Below are 18,670 nucleotides of genomic sequence, written 5' to 3'. Positions count from 1 at the left end.
CACTGACTAGCACTGTTAGGTGGCACTGACTGGCACTGTTAGGTGGCACTGACTGGCACTGATGGGTGACACTGAAAGACAGCTCAGATGGGCACTGATATGTGGTATTGATGTGCACTGGTAGGCACTATGTGGCACTGATGGGCATTGGCAGGTGGCACTGATGAGCACTGACAGCTGGCACTGATGGACACTGACAGGTGGCACTGCTGGGGCTACACTGATCATCAGTGCCCTGATGATCAGTGTACATGTCCCCTCCGCGGAATGCCGATTACTGGCTCTCCTCTCCTCTCGAGCTGTCAGCGTGACAGCTCGAGAGGAGAGAAATGCCGATAATCGGCATTTCCCTGTTTACATGTGATCAGCTGTGATTGGACACAGCTGACCACATGACAGAGCTGACCTCTTCAGTTCTTTACGTGGAACGGTGATCGGCTGTGTCCGAGGGACACAGCGCACCGCTGATCGCTGCGCTGAGAATGGGAGGACGTCATATGACGTCCTCCCAGAATGAGAGAACCACCTTGCGCCCGTCATTGTACTATATGGCGGGCAGGAGGTGGTTAAGCAGCTTTTCTCTTGCAAGGAGAAAGATTTTCAGAGTTGCTGGGCAGATGCCCAGTGTGCATGAGGCCTAAAAGCTGATCATTGTAAGCACTCCTCTCAGGGGTAAATGGTTTGTTTCATCCTCTGCTACGTTTGCTAGAGAGCTTGTTCTTTTGGGGGGAAAAGGCTTACTGGCTAGATCACCAGGTAAAACTAAAGGTAAGCAAAGAAAGCCAATAAGGAAAACTAATGCAGCCATCACATCTAATTCTAAAACACCTTGAAACGTATCTCTCTCTCTCTCTCTCTCTCTCTCTCTCGCTTTATTGACCATAAAATCTGTTTCTTGGCGTTCATTAGGGGACAAATGTCCCATCAATTTTGCATTTGGAGTTGGAACAGTTATAATACCAGGTTAGTCACTTTTTTTTTTTCCGTCTAAATCCTTGTGTAGGTGACCGTATGACCCCATTCTTTGAATCCTGTATCCCCTAATGAACTCCAAGAAAGGATTTTTTGATGAATAAAAAAAATCCTAGTGTATAGATGGCCAAAAGAGAAAGCAGTTCAAGAAACTTGCTGAGCATGAAGTAAATTTGCAACACCACCCCTGACCTGGAACAACAATTCCTGTTCCTAATAAAAAAAAAAAAAAGGGGGGGGGGGTAACTAAGAATGCTGATACCAGTAACATCCCATTCATGTGATCACTCCTTCATCCAGCAGAAGCAAATATGACTGCAGATCAACGCAGTCCTTGCAGCAGGAATATGATACAATGTCAGTTTAAAACCTGATCTAGTCTTGTGGATTTTATTTTTTGTGTGCTTTACAATGCATTTTTTCAGCCAACAGCCTATAGTGTGATTATCCTTTCTTTTTTTTTCTCTGAAGTTTAGGCATGCTTCTCATTTGTACTTGTAAGCTCCTATGAATACAGAACCAGTTGTATAAGGAATTTAATTTTAATATTAATGTGTATGTGCTTTCTTTTAAGGCAAATCCACCTCCAGTGATTGTAAACACAGAGAGCCTGGACACTCCTCCATATGTAAGTGTAAACATGTGAATATGTTTTTATATGTTTCTGACCATTACCTGAATCTAATAATGCTGAAAGCTTGTGACCATTTGGATTGTTCATGTAGGGAATGAGGGAAACTGGGTGAAAATATTTTAAAATTTTCCAGACATCTAAAAACAAACGTGTATAATCTAGATGTGTTAGAAATTTCTTTGTTGTATTTTACGTGATCTACAAACAGAGAAAAGAGGCTGTAAAACCAATACAGATATAGTGACTCAGTGGTCACTTTTTTAATATGACCATGATCCAGGCTAGGCTGTTGTGCTGACGTCACAGTGGCACCTCTCCCTGAGACCTGCAGCTTCTTGTTGGATTTTGTATGATCGCTAGACAGTGGAGGATATTTGCAGATAGTTTGCACTGAAAATGCAGCAGCACACACATACTGGTTCCCTGTTGGATGCTTTCATTGACAGCCAGCTGTAATCCTTGCCTTTTCTGGAGAACAAGAAATGGCAATGTATGCAGGCCCATTTGTCTTGCTACAGATGGGGCAGAGTTTTTTGGTTATATCTGGTATGACCCCACCAGAAAAAAAAGAAACCGCTTCTTTTGACTCCATAATGTTTCCAAAAGGTTCAGGGTGAATACTTGTACACAACCCCAGTTGGTGCAAAAGCAAAGTGGCTAAAGCAGTCTATGTACCCTGTACTACTTATATTAAGTTTAATCACATATGTTGTCATTGCCAGTTGGACAACTTTTTAGGCCTAATGCACACAGGGTGTTATTGCAGCCACTTTTAGGGGCATCAGACGTGTTTTTTTTTTTTTTTTTGTTCAGCTTCGACGCACCCTCCATATTCTCATGTGTACATGCACTCATACTTTTAGAAGCTTTTAGTGTTAGCAGCTTTTAGGAGTGCCTCCAGGAGCAGCCAGTGCCTCCAGGAGCAGCAGCGTTTTGGCAGAGAAAAACACTTGATGCATCTAAACACATGTTAACGCTAGGCACGTTTAGCTCTTGAGAGTTAATCCATTTCAATGGCCAGAATAAATTACTATTCTGGCCAATGAAATTAATGCCCCAGCACTTTGTTTTTAAACGTGCTGAAATGCTTGTAAAAGCATTAGAAACTTTTACAGGCCTTAGGGGTTTTTAGCCAAAACGCTGCTGCCAAGAGGAGGAGCATTTTTAAAACCAGGCCTTCATGGCAAATGAGTGGCTCGTGCTACAAATTACCTATAAATTATGCTAACCAGTGCAGTTTGCCTGAACTAATATCACTACAGAAGATATCTGGTTGCCCTGTTTTGCTAGGCGTCATATTTAGCAGAATTACAACGTGAATTATGGACAGTTTGTGTGTGCCATAAATGTGTGTTAAACTACAGCAGAATGAGGCAAACAGTTTACAAACAAAGCTAATAATGAGCAAAGCCAGAAGAGCAAAATAATTAGCTGATGACTGTTGCTTTGCTAATGGCTTTCCAGCTCTTTCCTATCTGTTTATTTCTTCATAAACAAAAGCTGTGCATTAAATTTTCAGTATTTGTGAAGTTTAATATCTCTTGGATCTTTTCCCAGTGGTTTCATTAGAAATTGGTATTCAGTATCACATCTCATTCTCCCAACGGTTGGTTGGACAGAATTGTCTGAGCATTAACAACTATTTCTACGTCGTGTCATAGAAACGTGTGTGTGTGTTCCTGAGTACACAGTAAAATGTTTCTTCTTTGAAAGTTTTTAAAAACTTATTTAGCATGGTGGAGCCTTTTCGTAAATAAAAGCAATAAAAAGATCTGCACTATGCTCCTATAGATACAATCTTCATGCCAGTTCTATAAAGATTAAGCTGTCAAACACAATAATGACTCTTTTATTGGCAAAAAAAAATTTAAAAACCCTGGGAGGCCCACATTAAACTTTTCCAGGCCATCATAAAACCCGTTAGCTATGTATACAAAAACACATTGCTAGGCTTAGCTTTTATTGTCTCAAATATATGGGGCATGCATCTTTTAATATAGATATATGGTATGTGGGCACTTAACAGTGAATGTTTAAGGTTATTTTCTGCAGTAGGCCATAGGTAGTTCTTGTTTAGTACCTTCTGTGTTTGCACAGGAAAGAAGTGCAGGTGCTGAGAAATGTTGCAGTAGATAATATCAGGTTGTTTTTGTTTTTTTTTCTTTCTTTGACAGATAAGCATTTTGTAGGAGGATTTTGAACTGGTTGTTGATCTATATACTTAGCTCTAATCAAATGCCATATATCTGCTTTTTCCATGTGGATAACTTTTGGATATGCAGGCCAGAGGCATGCTTTAACTTCCAATTCATGGACAAATTGTTGGCTTGATTAGATGGTTTTAGGTGTCTGTTGACCTTCAGCACGTGTATGGAAAAGTTCCCATCAAACTATTTTGTACAGTCAAATTGTGTGTGACTATTTTGCGGCTAGGATTAACCTCCCTGGCGGTCTGATTATGTCAATGTTTTTGAATGTCAAAGCGGTACGTTGTTTTGCATGGACATTTGTTGTTTTATATTGTAGGCCTGTAATTCGTAGGAATAACTCAAATCTGTCCAAACAAGAGTCTAGATAAAGTTTGAAACTTGAAATTATGATATAATTATAAATATAAAAAATAATATAATAATGAATTTAATTCAATAATGTAATCAAACTAAAAACACTGAAATTTGAAATAGAGCACCAAGTTCGCACATCGCTGAGCTCAGCCGCTGTTATCACTTTCAGTGTCTGTTGATGAATTTCCCCATAAATAACTATCTAACTAATAATAACTAATTCTGCAAGTTATTCTAATTCGCAATCGCTGTTTTCTAGCTGGTCTAAAACTGCTTTTGACCTAAAGGGGTGCTTTTTGGATGCCATGGATGTTCTTAAGTTTCCAGGCAGAAAGAGCGGTAAAAGTGCAGGAAGGTCACTGGACAAAGTACTAGAGACAAAACTGAGGTGAAATGGTTTGATACAGCATTGTAATCCTAACAGATTACAATGTATTGTGTGTATGTCATGTTTTTATTTTTTTGAATCTCGCACCGGTTTCGCCCCCTGCGTTGCGACACTCTCAGGGAAGGGAACCTGGAAGACTGATGCCGGCATCGGCCAGAGGACACAGCCTGGGGATCGCAGGACAAGGTAAATTATACTACAGTGTAATTCTAAGTGTGGCTCGGAGCTACCGCTTTTGGTACTGAAAATTAACCCCAAGCCACACTCTGAATTACTGCTAGGAAGGTTAAAATCTTAAACTGTGATTGTAAGGTGTGACCTGTAATTTGGTCATTAATAAAGAATACTATATTGAGAAATCTTTACACTACTATTAGGCTACATTCACACCAGCAATTTAGGCTGGTGCGAATTGCAGTGACAAGAATCTTTTGATTCTTGCTATTGCTGTGAGCGGCTAGGTGCAATTGCCAGCCCCATTCACTATAATGACAGGTCATGGGCAGCCACATCTATTTGCAACTTGTCTGTAGAGCCAGTGGTTACCTTTGCTGTTTGCTGTTTTGTGTATGTCCAGCAGTGTTCACCACAGGCAATTGCTGGCTGTGCAGACAGCCACAAATAGCTGCTGCCTCTGGCAATCATAGTGTACAGGGCCTGTGGCCACACCTAGCCACTCACAATAGCAGCTGCAATCAAGAAGATTTCTGCCACTACAATTTGCACCAGCTTAAATCACCAATATGAATGTAGCGTTACTAAACAAATAAAAATGCTAGTTACTTGGCTGACTTTAAAGTCAATCTTTTGAGTCACGGGGACTGAACGCAGAACTTCTGATCCCAAAACAAAGAGCATTGATATAAGGCCTCCTTCACAAAGGCATGCAAATTTATTAATTCATATGTTTTAAAACTGCATGTAATGATTTTAAATGGTATAACTTAAACAGTCTTTACTTGCATTCAGATGCATTAAGTATAGCAAAACAGTTAAGTACTACTGTCCACAATTTTTTTTTTTTCTTTTTAATTAGCACTAGCAGTTAACAGCTTACAGCTTTCGGGAGCTGTCCCCTTTCCCCCTACCCTCTCACCAAGGTTAAAATTGTGCTAACAACTTTTTCATAGTGATTTAGAAAGCTGAGGTCTGCTCTCAGTGCTTTATCTTGTGTCTAAGTGCTATTTCACACTGGAACACTGTGGAGGAAACCCGATTTTACACACCGCATTCCAGTTGCACTATGATCTACAGTGGGTGTTAATACAATGCTAACACCCCAAACACAGTGCTTTTGTTTGCACCAGATTTCACGGTGCAAAAGTACCATGTGGTCCTGTTGCCATGCATTTCAAAAAGTAGTGCATGCACTACTTTATGGTGCAGTGAGATTTTAGCCCATTCAACATTAGTGGGCTGAAATCGCGCTGCACAAAACTGCATGCAAATCGCACAGGAACTGTACAGCATTCCTGTACGATTTCACATGCAGTTCCTGGTGTGAAAGGAGACCCTAAAAGAATTATTTCCAGTCTAAAGGTTTTTCTTTTATGAATATTCTGGTTGAGCGAAATTATGTCCAAACAGGCGTGCAGCAAAACACTCCCCCCCCCCCCTTAACATTTTGCTAAAAAAAAAAAAACTTTGTCAGTGCTGCTAGGACCTTAGAAGAGGGTGGACACCGAAAGCTAGTTATAAAAATGTAATTATAAAAGAAAGTATCACAACGTACTTAACTGTGTGCTTGCAAGTGAACTAATAGAGCCACAATCACCTTGGGCTGCTTTTAGAAGAAAACAGAAATCTGAGTATTCAGGGGCAGTGATCACGTGTAAACCTATTGTACTGTGCAAAAGTTTTAGGCAGGTTTGAAGAAATGCTGTACAGTAAGAATGATTTCAAAAATATATATTTTAATTGCATTTTGTAATTTTGCATTTTGTAAATTAATAAAAAAAAGCCAAAGTGAGCAAGCAGAAGAAAAATCTAAATCAATCAATATTTGGTGTGACTACGCTTTGTCTTCAAGCCAGCATCAATTCTTTGTACACAAAGCATGTCTCTTCTGCATTAAAATTCCCGTCTGTTTACCTTTTTTTTTTTTACCTAAAATTCCACTTAAGAACTAACTTCAGTGTAAAGAAGAACATAGAGTCCTGGAAGTGGTGGTTTGGCCCCCACAGAGCCCTGAGCCCTGATCTCATATTTCTGGGATTACATGAAGAGACAGGTTTGAGGCAGCCTACATCTACAGAAGATCTGCGATTAGTTCTCCAAGGGGTTTGGAACAAGCTGCCTGCTGAGTTCCTTCAGAAACTGTGTGCAGGTGTACCTAGAAGAATTGATGCTGTTTTAAAGGCATAGGGTGGTCACATCAAATATTAATTTGATTTGGATTTCTCTTCTATTCATTTAATTTCCATTTTTGTTAAATGATAAAAATAAATTTTTCACACTTCTTTTTCTGAAAGTAGTTTTGATTCACATTTTTTCACACCTGCCTAAACATTTTGCACAATAGTGTATATACCTTTAGGGCAAGTTCACACTAGAATGTGGTGTGGGAGACCCGCATTAAGTTCCTGTTTCCTGCACCACATTACAATCACACTGCCCTTGTAATCTGCAGCGGGTGTCAGTGCAAAGTTAGCGACACCTCAAATGTAGGTCGCAAATGCAATGTTTTTGCTCGCACTGGATCATACAGTACAAAAGTACCATGCAATCTGGTTGCAGTGCATTTACCAAAAGTAGTACATTCCTGTGCGATTCAAATGCACTTCCTAGTGTGAATGGGCTCTTAAAAGCAGGATACATATACCTAGGAAGCAGAATATTTGTTTATACTTCAGATTACTTTCTCCTGCATTTACAAAAAAAAATAAATGCTGGAGGCTTGTGTCATTGATGGCTTTGCATGACAGCCAGGCAACTAGGATTGTCCGCAATTAAATCATGAATGTAATTTCAGATTTCCTTAATGGACATGTTCAGCTCAGGTCTTTACTTACCTCCCAGTTCAAGTGCTACATTTTGTGCTGTCTGCAGCCCAGCTGGTAAAAAAAAATCTTGCTCCAGGCTGTCTGTGCACTTACTTCTTAGACTTGAACGAGACATTGTGCCTGTAGTGTGAGTATGGCCTATTCCAGGGGTGGGTAACTGTGGCCCTCCAGCTGTTGGTGAACTACAATTCCCATCATGCCTCTGCCTTTGGGAATCGTGCTTGTGACTGTCAGTTTTGTAATGCCTCATGGGACTTGTAGTTCTACAACAGCTGGAGGGCCACAGTTGCCCACCCCTGGCCTATTCAAAACTATGGGATGTTGGTAAGTAACCAACCAACTCTGGGAATGGGGAGTGAAGGACTATGGCATAGGTTAGAGTATTGATGGGACTGGGGGATCTAAACATGTCCTTTAAGAATTGGCTCACTACATATAAGAAACAAAAAGAGGGCGCATAGGCCTGGTGCATTACCTAAAAAATGGGATTTATTTATAAATTGTAAAATACTCACAAAAGAAATGTAAAATCAGATTAAAATGAGAAGCATCTCACAAGGGATGCAGAGTGGTTCAGAAACCCCTATGGGTGGTCTGCTGGGTGACTGTGAACCTCTGGATAGATGGTGGCTGATGCATTTCGAGGTTGTACCTCTTCCTCAGAGCCAGTGTGTGTGTGCAGCCCTCAACCTACCAACTTCCCCATATCCACATCTCAGTTTGTGAGTCCTATATTGAAATACACTATGAATATGCTATAATTAATGTCCTAAAACACCTGTCATCTATACCAATATTCATTTAAACTAACTACCATGTATCCAAATGTGTTCACATGTTCGTATATACTCAATGTATGCATCTACCCCCACCTTCCCCCCCTCCTCATTCTCCACTCCCCCTGATGTCTCCGCCTTAGGGGTGGACCCCAACAACACTCATCACATGGGTCCCAGCCCATTTAAGAGTGGACACAGGCCACACACACACACACACACACACACTCACTCACTCACACACTCTGAGGAAGAGGTACAACTTCGAAATGCGTCAGCCACCAGCTATCCAGAGGTTCACAGTCCCCCACCAGACCACCCATAGGGGTTCCTCTGCATCCCTTGCAACATGCTTCTCATTTTGATCTGATTTTACATTTCTCTTGTGAGTATTTTACAATTTATAAATAAATCCCATTTTTAAGGTAATGCACCAGGCCTGTGCGCCCTTTTTGATTCTTATATACAGCTCTCTTTGGATTTCCCTGGTCCATTGAGGGCAGCAAGGCTTGCATTCCTTTCTTACTCATGTGGGGATACTGACATTGTGGAGTCCACAGTCCAGTGCAGGAGCACATGCATTTGGTTGCTTCATTCTTTCCAATTGGCTCACTACCCCTGGCCTTATTTTCTCAAGTAATACTGGCATATTGTTGGCTTTAAGTCTTCCTCAGGTGTTTTGTATTTACATTATATTACTGACTGCACGTCATTTTAACTTTTTTCCTTTATTTTTTAGGTAAATGGAACAGATGCGGATTATGAATATGAAGAAATCACACTTGAAAGGGTAACGCACATTGAAAATAAAAGCCACTTTGTTCAAAGCAAATTCTGGGTTGTGCAGGGTTTTATTACCTGCTTAATGTGTTGTCTTCTGGCAAGACCCTGTCAGGGAATTCTCCCACAAACCTGCTTGAGTATCTCCATAAATACAAATACATGTAGAAAAGAATAGTTCTCAAGTACCTTGGGTAAATAGGTGAGCACTCAGCTTATTATAGCTATGCCAGGGGTTTGGCTAGATCAACCAGTTGGGGTGTTATGAACAGCAGAAAATACAGGGAATTAAATAAAAATTAATTTTGGATACAGTTAACCAATTTCTCCCCCAGAGTATTTACCTCCTTCCTGACCAGGCCATTTTTTGCAATACAGCGCTGCGTTACTTTAACTGACAATTGAGTGGTCAAGCGACGCTGTACAAAAATGAAATTTGTGTGGTCAAGCAATGCTGTACATAAATGTAATTTGTCATTTTTTCCCCACAAATAGAGCTTTCTTTTGGTGGTATTTGATCATCTCTGCATTTATTTTTTGTGCTATAAACAAAAAAAGACCGTCAATTTAAAAAAAAAAAAAAACTATTTTTTTACTTTTTGCTATAAAACATATCCAATAAAAAAATTATTTATAAATTTAGGCCAAAATGTATTCTAACAGTAAATGGTATGCAGCGCTAAAAGAGGTAATAAATTACATATATAATCCTAGGAACAATGGTAGACCCAGAGTCAGTATAACCTGATTCATAGAAACCCATCCGTAAGAACAGTCCTCATTAGGAGTATATGATGATGAGGGTAGAATAACGGTAACACAGTAGCGTATAGTGCATTCCAATTCCGTTAAACTTGTGGAAAAATCTGGTAAAATTATATGCTTACCACAGCAACATACAAACTGAGCGTTGCATGTATATTGATGGACATCAAGGTCCGGTCCGCAGAATGGGGCAGCATACGGTAACCATGACAAACCCTCGGAAGCGACTGAATCCTCAAACGAAATCCTCAGGCAAGGGACACCTCAGGTTACACCAGTAGGTCCAACGAAGTCCACTCCTGGTAGTATAATCCACAAAGGGGTCCACCTTGAGGGGGCTCATAAATAAGCCAGGGGGCAGAATGATATCAAAATAGTGAAGTATGCCTTTATTATGTAGAGCAATAAGATAATATATCCACTCACATCAAAAAACACAAAACCCTCCAGGCCTAATATCCAGGCTCACTGGTGGTTAAACGTTCCCTGGTGGTATAATGGCGTCAGTTGGGTAGGATCCCTTAACATGTTTCGAGCCATGCTCGTTGTCAAAGGGGTGAATCCTGTCCCAAGGATGCCTAAATTTAAAAGTCGCGCATGCGCAGAGAGCGCCACGCGCAGCTAAAAACTGCGCATGCACAAGTGATGTCACCCGCCAGAGATCGTGGCGATCACTGCGCGGGTGCGTCACAAGCGATGATGCAAGCTAAATCAACAAGTCCCCACCCGCGGGTAGGCGGGCAGAGGATAGATCGAGGGAGACAGATAAGACATGTCTCCGAGCAAACGTCATGAACAGAAATGCAATTACATAAAGGACAATTTGACAATTCAGATGCCTACTGGTTAACTGCCTAATGAGTATTATAAAACAATAAAGTAAATGTTCTTAATGACACCATTATCATCGAAGTAAAGGAATCCATTTTGTTGTGGTCCATATGTATTTAAGTGTCCAGGAATCCATAACACAAAGGCAACAAACGATATTAAAACTAAACCCTTGTAAATAAAATAAATACTCCACGTTGATCTTAATATTCATATTAAAAATTATACAAGTAATCCTTATCTTGGTGCCCTATCAATCAATGACACCAACAAATGAATGAAGGGAAACCAAAAAATTAGATAACAACCAAAAAATACTAAACATGATACAACACATATAAAAAATAATAAATAATAAACAGAGCAAATATGCAGAAAAACAAACAATATGTAGAATAAAATGACCAGAAATGAAATCGGTCAAGATACAAGCTAAACCTCCCCCAGATTAAAAAACATAAAAACAATGCAACAACTATACAAGTATAAGAAGATTAAAAAGAAATCAACTATTATCAATAAAACAATTCATATCCAAGTCTACATTATGACCCTGGGGATGTAAAGATTTTAGCTCAACTATCCACTTAGTTTCGAGCTGTGACACTGCTTTCCTCTTGTGTCCACCCCTCCATTGTTGAGCAATCACATCAATGGCAGTAAATTTTAAAGATTAAGGGTCTTTATCATGATGGTCCCTAAAGTGCTTGGATACTGAATGGTACTTAAAACCTTTCTTAATGTTATTATAATGTTCCCTGAGACGATCCCTAAGCCGTCTAGTGGTCCTGCCCACATACTGAAGGTTACAAGGGCACTGCAGGAGATACACTGCATGAGTCGTATTGCAAGTCATCATCGGATTTATAGTGTAATTCCTGCCTGTGATACTGGATCCAAAATCCTTAACCTTGGTTTTATGCGTGCCGTTATATCGGCAAGCAAGACATTTGTTACAAGGGTAACATTGGTTTACATGAAAGTTATAGCATCTACAAATGGCAGTATATATACTGGAAATTTTATTTATTTTTATACTAGTAATGGTGGTTATCAGCGACTTATATCGGGACTGCTGCGGGCATTCTGACACTGGGTGGGAACTGCCACTAATACAGTGATCAGTGTGAATAAAAAGCACTGACACTGTACTAATGACACGGGGCAGGAAAGGGTTTACATCAAAGGGTTAACTGTGTTGTGTTGTGCTTACACTGTGTGCTGTTTTACTAGGGAAGCATGCTGCTTTCTCTCTCTGCTGTGCAGAGAGAGAGAGAAAGCAGAATGTCTATGCCGACAGGAGAGAGATCTGTATTTACACACAGATCTCTCCCCTCTCCGCTTCACTGACGATCACGGAGTGCCAGCTGAGACCCGTGTGATTGACATCCGCTGCAACGAATGGCAGGGCGGCGCGTGCGCCCCCTACCTGGAACTGCAAAATCACATGTGTGTATATTTATATGTGATTTTGTACAGAGCTGCCCCCTGTAGCAGTACCTCTGCTGTAGGGCGATAAGCTAGTGGTTAATCTTCTAAGCTGAGGTATTTATTACATCCCTTCTTTTTTATTTTTCTGAAACTGGCAAACTTCCTGTCCTTTTGTGACATCCGCTTCTTTAGAACACATTGTATACATAATTTTTGGATTTTCGCTATAAGCTGTATACATAAGGTGGCATTCAAAAACTCAAAAATAGGTATATTTTACAAAGCTGATAAGCAAATAAAAGGACAAAATGAAAGTGGTTGTAAACCTCAGACATGAATTGTGAACAAAGCATATCCCTTTCTAGTGTGTACTTGTCTCAGTCTAGTGCACCAAGTGTCATTTCTGTCTCCTGCCTCATTTGTCTATCAGCGTGAGTCTCTTCTGAGATGTTTTCCTGACACCAAGGTAAAAGGTGACAGGAGAGGGAGCTGCAACACACAGTCTGTGATTGACAGCCTCAGCTCTGTTCCTGTCTGCTGTGTGAAGTGGGGCGTGTCCCTTTCCTTCAGTCAGCTCTCTTCACTGAGCTCTGCAGAGTGTAACATGAGCTCCCCTCCCCCTGCTTTCTGGAAGCTCAAACATGCTTGATAAATTCTGCACTTGAACAGATATAGAGGAGAGAATGCAGCAGATAAACAGGTACAGTTTATGTATTTTATCTATGTGTATCACCTGAGGCTAGTCTTGTCAGTGGGCATATGTAAAGATTTACAACCTCTTTAACCTCCTGCTTCTAGACCTTCTATAAATGTTTTTTTTTTCTTTAAAGTGAAGTGGCTAGAAGCAGGGAAGGTTTTGTGGTCCCTTCCACCTAAGGAATGCCCAAGGCCTGGTGTCCTTGCCCACAACGCCAGTTAATCCGAAGTATAATAATTGTAAGCTGCACACCAAAACTTAGCTCTTCTTTCTCTTTTTGATAGTTGTAAAAAAAGAAAAAACCACACACCTGCATACATTGATGTCTCTAGCTGAAACCAGCCTTCCTTGATGCGTTTCACCACTGTTGGCTTACATAGAAGAATAGGGGAAGCCAGTAAATCCTAGTTTATGCAGGAGGAGGTGATGTCCCTGTACTATTAATTTCTATTCCCCTTGGGAAAATGGACACCTTGAAAAAAAGCTTCCTTCTCACCAAATACACAGCTCACCTGTTCACAGTAAATTTACCCATCCGTTAAATTTTATTCCAAGGGACTGCACCAATGGGCTTTTTGTTCCTTTTAAGCTGGTTTTATATTGCATTTTAAGTCTATGGAAATGCAAAACCTGCCTAAAGCAGTCGAAACACAGATCAGGAGGAGGTCCACTGAAGGTCAAAATGCACGCATCAATGAATGCTGAATGGTTTCAGAATAGCCTTAACCACTTGTTGCCCAGTCACAGTAGATTTACTGTGACCGGATGGCAGCAGCAGGCTCAAAAATGTAAATAAATGTTGCCGGCTTGCCTCCTGTTTTGGGGAGTGCATGCATGCTCACTCTGCTGACCCGCACTGTGGTTGGGCACAGTGCAATTTTGTCAGCAGGTGTCAGCCAATGACTTATGGCTGTGTCCAATCACAGCACAGGGTCCTGTGTTTATAAACACACAGGACTCTGTATACAGAGCAGTGATCTGGCTGTTTCTTGTCTCTGAAAAGCAGGGAGGTAAAACAGCCAGATCTTGCTAAAGGCAGCACACATTACCCTTGTTAAGCACACAGTTAACCCTTTGATTGCCCCTTGAGGTTAACCACTTCCCAGCCAGTGTCATTAGTACATTGATTGTGTACAGTATTATCTCTGGGTATTGTATTAGTGTCACTATTGATGTCAGTGTATGTCCCAGCGAGGGTCTGCTAGCTCCAGATTGCCCACCACACTATCCCAGTCCCACTATATACAAGTAGCTTATCAACACCATTACCAGTATAACATCATAGCTGTATACATTCCAGTATATATACCATAGTTTGTAGACGCTATAACTTTCACACAAACCAATTAATATACATTTATTGGGATTTTTACTTACCAAAGACGTAGCAGAATACATTTGGCCTAAATCTATAAAGAAATTTAGAATTTTTTTTTTTAATTGGATGTTTTGTTTTGGGTTTTTTTTTTTTTGTAAATAAAAATAAATAATTTTTTATATACACACACACACACACCGTGAAGGAAATAAGTATTTGATCCCCTGCTGATTTTGAATGTTTGCCCACTCACAAAGAAAGGCTCAGTTTAAAAATCGAATGGTAGGTGTATTGTAACACTGAGACAGAATAGCAGCAAGAAATACGTCTAACAAATGATGCACTAATTTCCATGTTCATGAGGGAAATAAGTATTTGATCACCTTCACAAAACATGACTTAGTACTTGGTGGCAAATCCCTTGTTGGCAATCACAGAGGTCAGACAAATCCTGTAGTTGGCCACCAGGTTTGCACACATCTCAGGAGGGATTTTGTCCCACTCCTCTTGGCAGATCCTCTCCCAAGTCATTAAGGTTTGGAGGCTGACGTTTGGCAACACGAACTTTCAGCTCCCTCCACAGATTTTCAATCGGATTAAGGTCTGGAGACTGGCTAGGCCACTCCAGGACCTTAATGTGCTTTTTCTTGAGCCACTTTTTGTGTTGCCTTGGCCATGTGTTTTGGGTCATTGTCATGCTGGAACACCCATCCATGACCCATTTTCAATGCCCTGGCTGAGGGAAGAAGGTTCTCACCCAAGATTTGACGGTACATTGTCCTGTCCATTGTCCCTTACTTGCAAAATTTTTTAACAAACTAAGAACTTTTTTTTTCTCCCGACGTTCTCAGTCTTTTTTGTTTTGTTTAGCAAAAAGTTAAAAACCCAGTGGTGATTAAATATCACCAAAATAAAGCTCTATTTGTGTGCAAAAATATAAAAATTTCATATGGGTACAGTGGTGCATGACCGTGCAATTGTCATTCAAAGTGCGACACCACTGAAAGCTGAAAATTGGCCTGGGCAGGAAGGGGGTGAAAGTGCCTGGTATTGAAGTATTAAGGCATCACCACTCCATAAAGCACCTTTTTGGAACATTTTTAGAATTTAAACATGTGATGTTTTACAGCAGCTGCACAGTCTCCCAACTTTCCTCTGACAGCGGGCAGGGATTCTTCTCCCCACCCCAAAGTCACAATTTGAAACTGTGTGGCTGCTTGGGGCTCCACCCACACAGCCATATCATTCATTCACAGTTTCCTGTGACTGAATAGGCTACAAATACCGTCAACTATTGTGACCGACAACTTGTAGTTCTAGTAGAACTACAAGATTGCTGGTGAATGCTCTCGTAGTTCATTGATCTTCCTGCTCTTAAATAACTGTCCATATGAGGTACTGGCAGACAGCCAATCTTGAGAGTATGCAGGAGCCTGACATTGCACCTGCAATCTGCTGATCATGGGTGCAATGCTCTGCAGGTTTATTAGAAAGAAAGAAGAAAAAAAAAAACATTATGAACATTTTTTTACCTGCGAAAAATGTGCATTTATTTTTTCAAAGCTGTACTTGGCCTTTTAAGAAAGCTGCTTCATCTATCAAAAGCCATCAGTGCACTGTTGCGTCTTACTCAGGTTCTAAGATACAGGTATAGGCAATGGTACTGGAACTGTGAAAAGAAAATGCAACGGAGAACAGTGCCATTGACTCAAATGGCATAAAAGTTAGTGTGCAGTTTCAACTGCACTAAAAATACACAAATGTGAGCAAGATCTGTGTGTAGTGTCTTCCTTTAAGCTAGCAGGATTATCTTTCAAGGCATTTAAAATAATTGGTTTTCTAAGGATTTTTCTGCATTAACTCCCTTCACCAAATAGAGCCTTTAACTGCTTGTATGTTCTTTGAGTGGGTTCTGGCTAGCTGATCAGTGGCGTTACTTCCCCATCAAAGCAATTTCTAATTTATTGCCACCTCTAAAAAGGGTGTAAAGTGGATTCCCTCAGCAAAACGTTCCTCTTATTACTTTTGGAACCCAGTTATTTTACCTTTTCTTACTTCTACTGTCCTTTGATCTCTTTCAGGGCACATCTGGCCTTGGCTTTAGCATTGCAGGAGGTACAGATAATCCACATATTGGAGATGATACAAGCATCTTTATAACAAAAATAATTTCTGGGGGAGCTGCAGCTCAGGATGGAAGGTTACGGTAGGTACATTTATTTTCTGGTTGGATCATGAGTTGAAATTGCATTCACTATACTGAGCAATAAAATGTAAACACATGCCACAGAGAACGTCCTTACTGATTCCCCCTTCCCCCAGTAATTGGTTTCCAGAGTTTTTTCTATGAAGCCAAAATGTACATTCACTGTTGCATTTAATTTACAGTTCTCATCTTCTAATCCATGACACATTTGTTTAACTTGTCATGGGCAATGGCAGTGAGTTTTCCAAATTCTATTTTTTTCTTTCAAGCTTCTTTTCCCAGCATTTGTTTCCAAAAGTCTTCTATTATAGAAATTGGTTTAATATGCATAGTGCTTTTTTGTGCCAGCATGCTTTGTACTGAGCTGGCTATATATAACAAACATGGCACACAAAACCACATGAAAATGTAATTTTTGATGTAAAATTTTAACCGTGTTCTACAATTTTAACCGGTTAGTAATATCCCACCACAAGGTCAAATTTCCTGTAGCTCTGACAGCTGTCCCTAATTTGAGTCACTGTCCTCCTCAAAGTCTTTAATTCATTCTGGCTCCTCATGTTTAGAGAGCAGTTGTCAGCCACAGTGCCTGAATTTATAGGGATACTTTCAGTGCTTTTAGAGGCCTCACACTACAGGAGACTCAAATGAGCACCCTCATCCTTCACCTATCTGATTTCCCTTTCACTGCTTCTGTGCTTTCTAAGGAGGAGGAGAGTGGTACCACATCCTTTTCTTGAAGTACATTAACCCTCTGTTTCCAGTCTTTTCAGCAGTGGATGAGGTTATATTACAGAATTGTTGCTCTTGTCCAGTCATCTGAAGGCATCTGCATAACCCATGACTGTGAACAGTAAAATCACTCTGTATATGCAGCAAAGTATGCTTGTTCTACTCATTGTGGAACCTAAGGGGGTTAATCATCCGCATTGTGTAAAAACGCTGTTTGATCCTGACTTCTCTGATCCTCCCCCTTTTTCCAGTGCCCCCCTCTTATCTCCTGATAAGACACAGTGTGGAGACACTCGGCACATGCTCAGTTTGGTGTGTATTGCTAGAGAGGTTTTTTTCCCTCCTTGGGAGAGTGCTCGGCAGAAGGCTAATTGGCACTGTCCAGACAGAGGTCAGGGGTTCTGCATTCTCCTAGAGCAGAAAGAAAACACCTCCTACAAGCTTTAACCAGTGCTCTGCTGAACACTGACAGAAGTCACAAGACTGCTCGAACTGCTGAATGCAGGGTCCTGGGTTTACTAACACTTTAAGAAAATGATTTTACAGGTAAGTCAGAAATCCTTAATCCTACATTGTGGGATTTAGGAAGAGTATTCAGGTTTATTAGGTTATGCTGCTGTCTTCAGGAGGTTACACACAAGCAAAACAAAGCTCACAGCATGCCTCAGTTTTTTGCTTGTATCCTAGGGGAAAGGAGATCTATTAAAAAAAAAAAAAAAAAGTTTATCAAGGTTTGTTTATTTAGAAATTTTTTTCAGTTTCTGCAGAGCTAGAAGGGTCTCATTTTTCAGCTTTTCTGATTGAGTGATCCTCGGCATTGTCAATGAAGCTGTACTCTGACCCTGCAAAGAAGTAGGCCTACCTGTTTTCTTTGGCACTGGACTTTGCTGGAAGCGCTCACTAAGGTAGTTATGTAGAGTATAGTGAGCCACCCACGCTACAGGTCCAGCGCCAAGGTGCACCCATTTAGTGGAATCATGGCCCTGAAGACCCCCTTAAGGGTATGCCCACTAAAGGAGTGAATATTGGTGAGAGAAGCATGCTCCTTGGATCTGGTCTTTCTGTCCCCTAATGTGCCTGGTGTCGGCAACTACAGTTTTTTTAACTGCTGACTTTTTTTCTTTTTTTTTTCCTCAGCTGGAACTCCACTTTAAAGTGGTTGTTAACCTCTAACTTGAAAAGTGAACAAAGCATATTCTTTCATGGTGCCTTCTACAATATGTTCCCTCTGCCAGCACGAGTCACTGAGAGTACTCTATGCCAAATACACAGCTTCTTGGGTGATGGCCCTTCAGCTTGTGTTTGGAAATGTTATGCACCGATCTTAATGGGGAGTACTGCTTGTCACTTTAAACAAGCTGATAGTAGGCTTTAGCAGACTTTCAACAAGCTTCAAGTACTGTTAAAGCGTGCTAGCAGCTTATTTAAAGTGGCAATCCACACTATAATTGAAGCTGAATTGTATGTTAAGGCCCCTTGCACACAGGCATCATAATTTACGGATGCTTACTCAGGAACATGTGACACTTGTTTGCAAGGGGCCAAAAACTGTGTGTAAAGACCGTAGTCTTCTT

At 40.6% G+C, this 18,670-nt stretch overlaps 1 protein-coding gene across 24 annotated transcripts in view; it reads left to right on the top strand.

Moving 5' to 3' along the window:
- DLG1 (discs large MAGUK scaffold protein 1) overlaps positions 1-18,670 on the top strand; it is a 321,932-nt gene that overhangs the window by 172,232 nt on the left and 131,030 nt on the right. For all 24 annotated transcript variants that reach the window (XM_089675610.1, XM_089675624.1, XM_089675634.1 and 21 more), the window contains 3 exons: positions 1,547-1,600; positions 9,076-9,126; positions 16,240-16,364. In XM_089675610.1, coding sequence (XP_089531736.1) covers positions 1,547-1,600; positions 9,076-9,126; positions 16,240-16,364 — 230 coding nt within the window. The remainder of the gene's footprint in view (positions 1-1,546; positions 1,601-9,075; positions 9,127-16,239; positions 16,365-18,670) is intronic.

Source organism: Staurois parvus, unplaced genomic scaffold (genome assembly GCF_062004578.1).
Source record: "Staurois parvus isolate SC_StPar_1 unplaced genomic scaffold, SC_StPar_1.0 ptg000155l, whole genome shotgun sequence".
Classification (NCBI taxonomy): domain Eukaryota; kingdom Metazoa; phylum Chordata; class Amphibia; order Anura; family Ranidae; genus Staurois; species Staurois parvus.
This window is presented reverse-complemented; position numbering and strand designations above follow the sequence as displayed.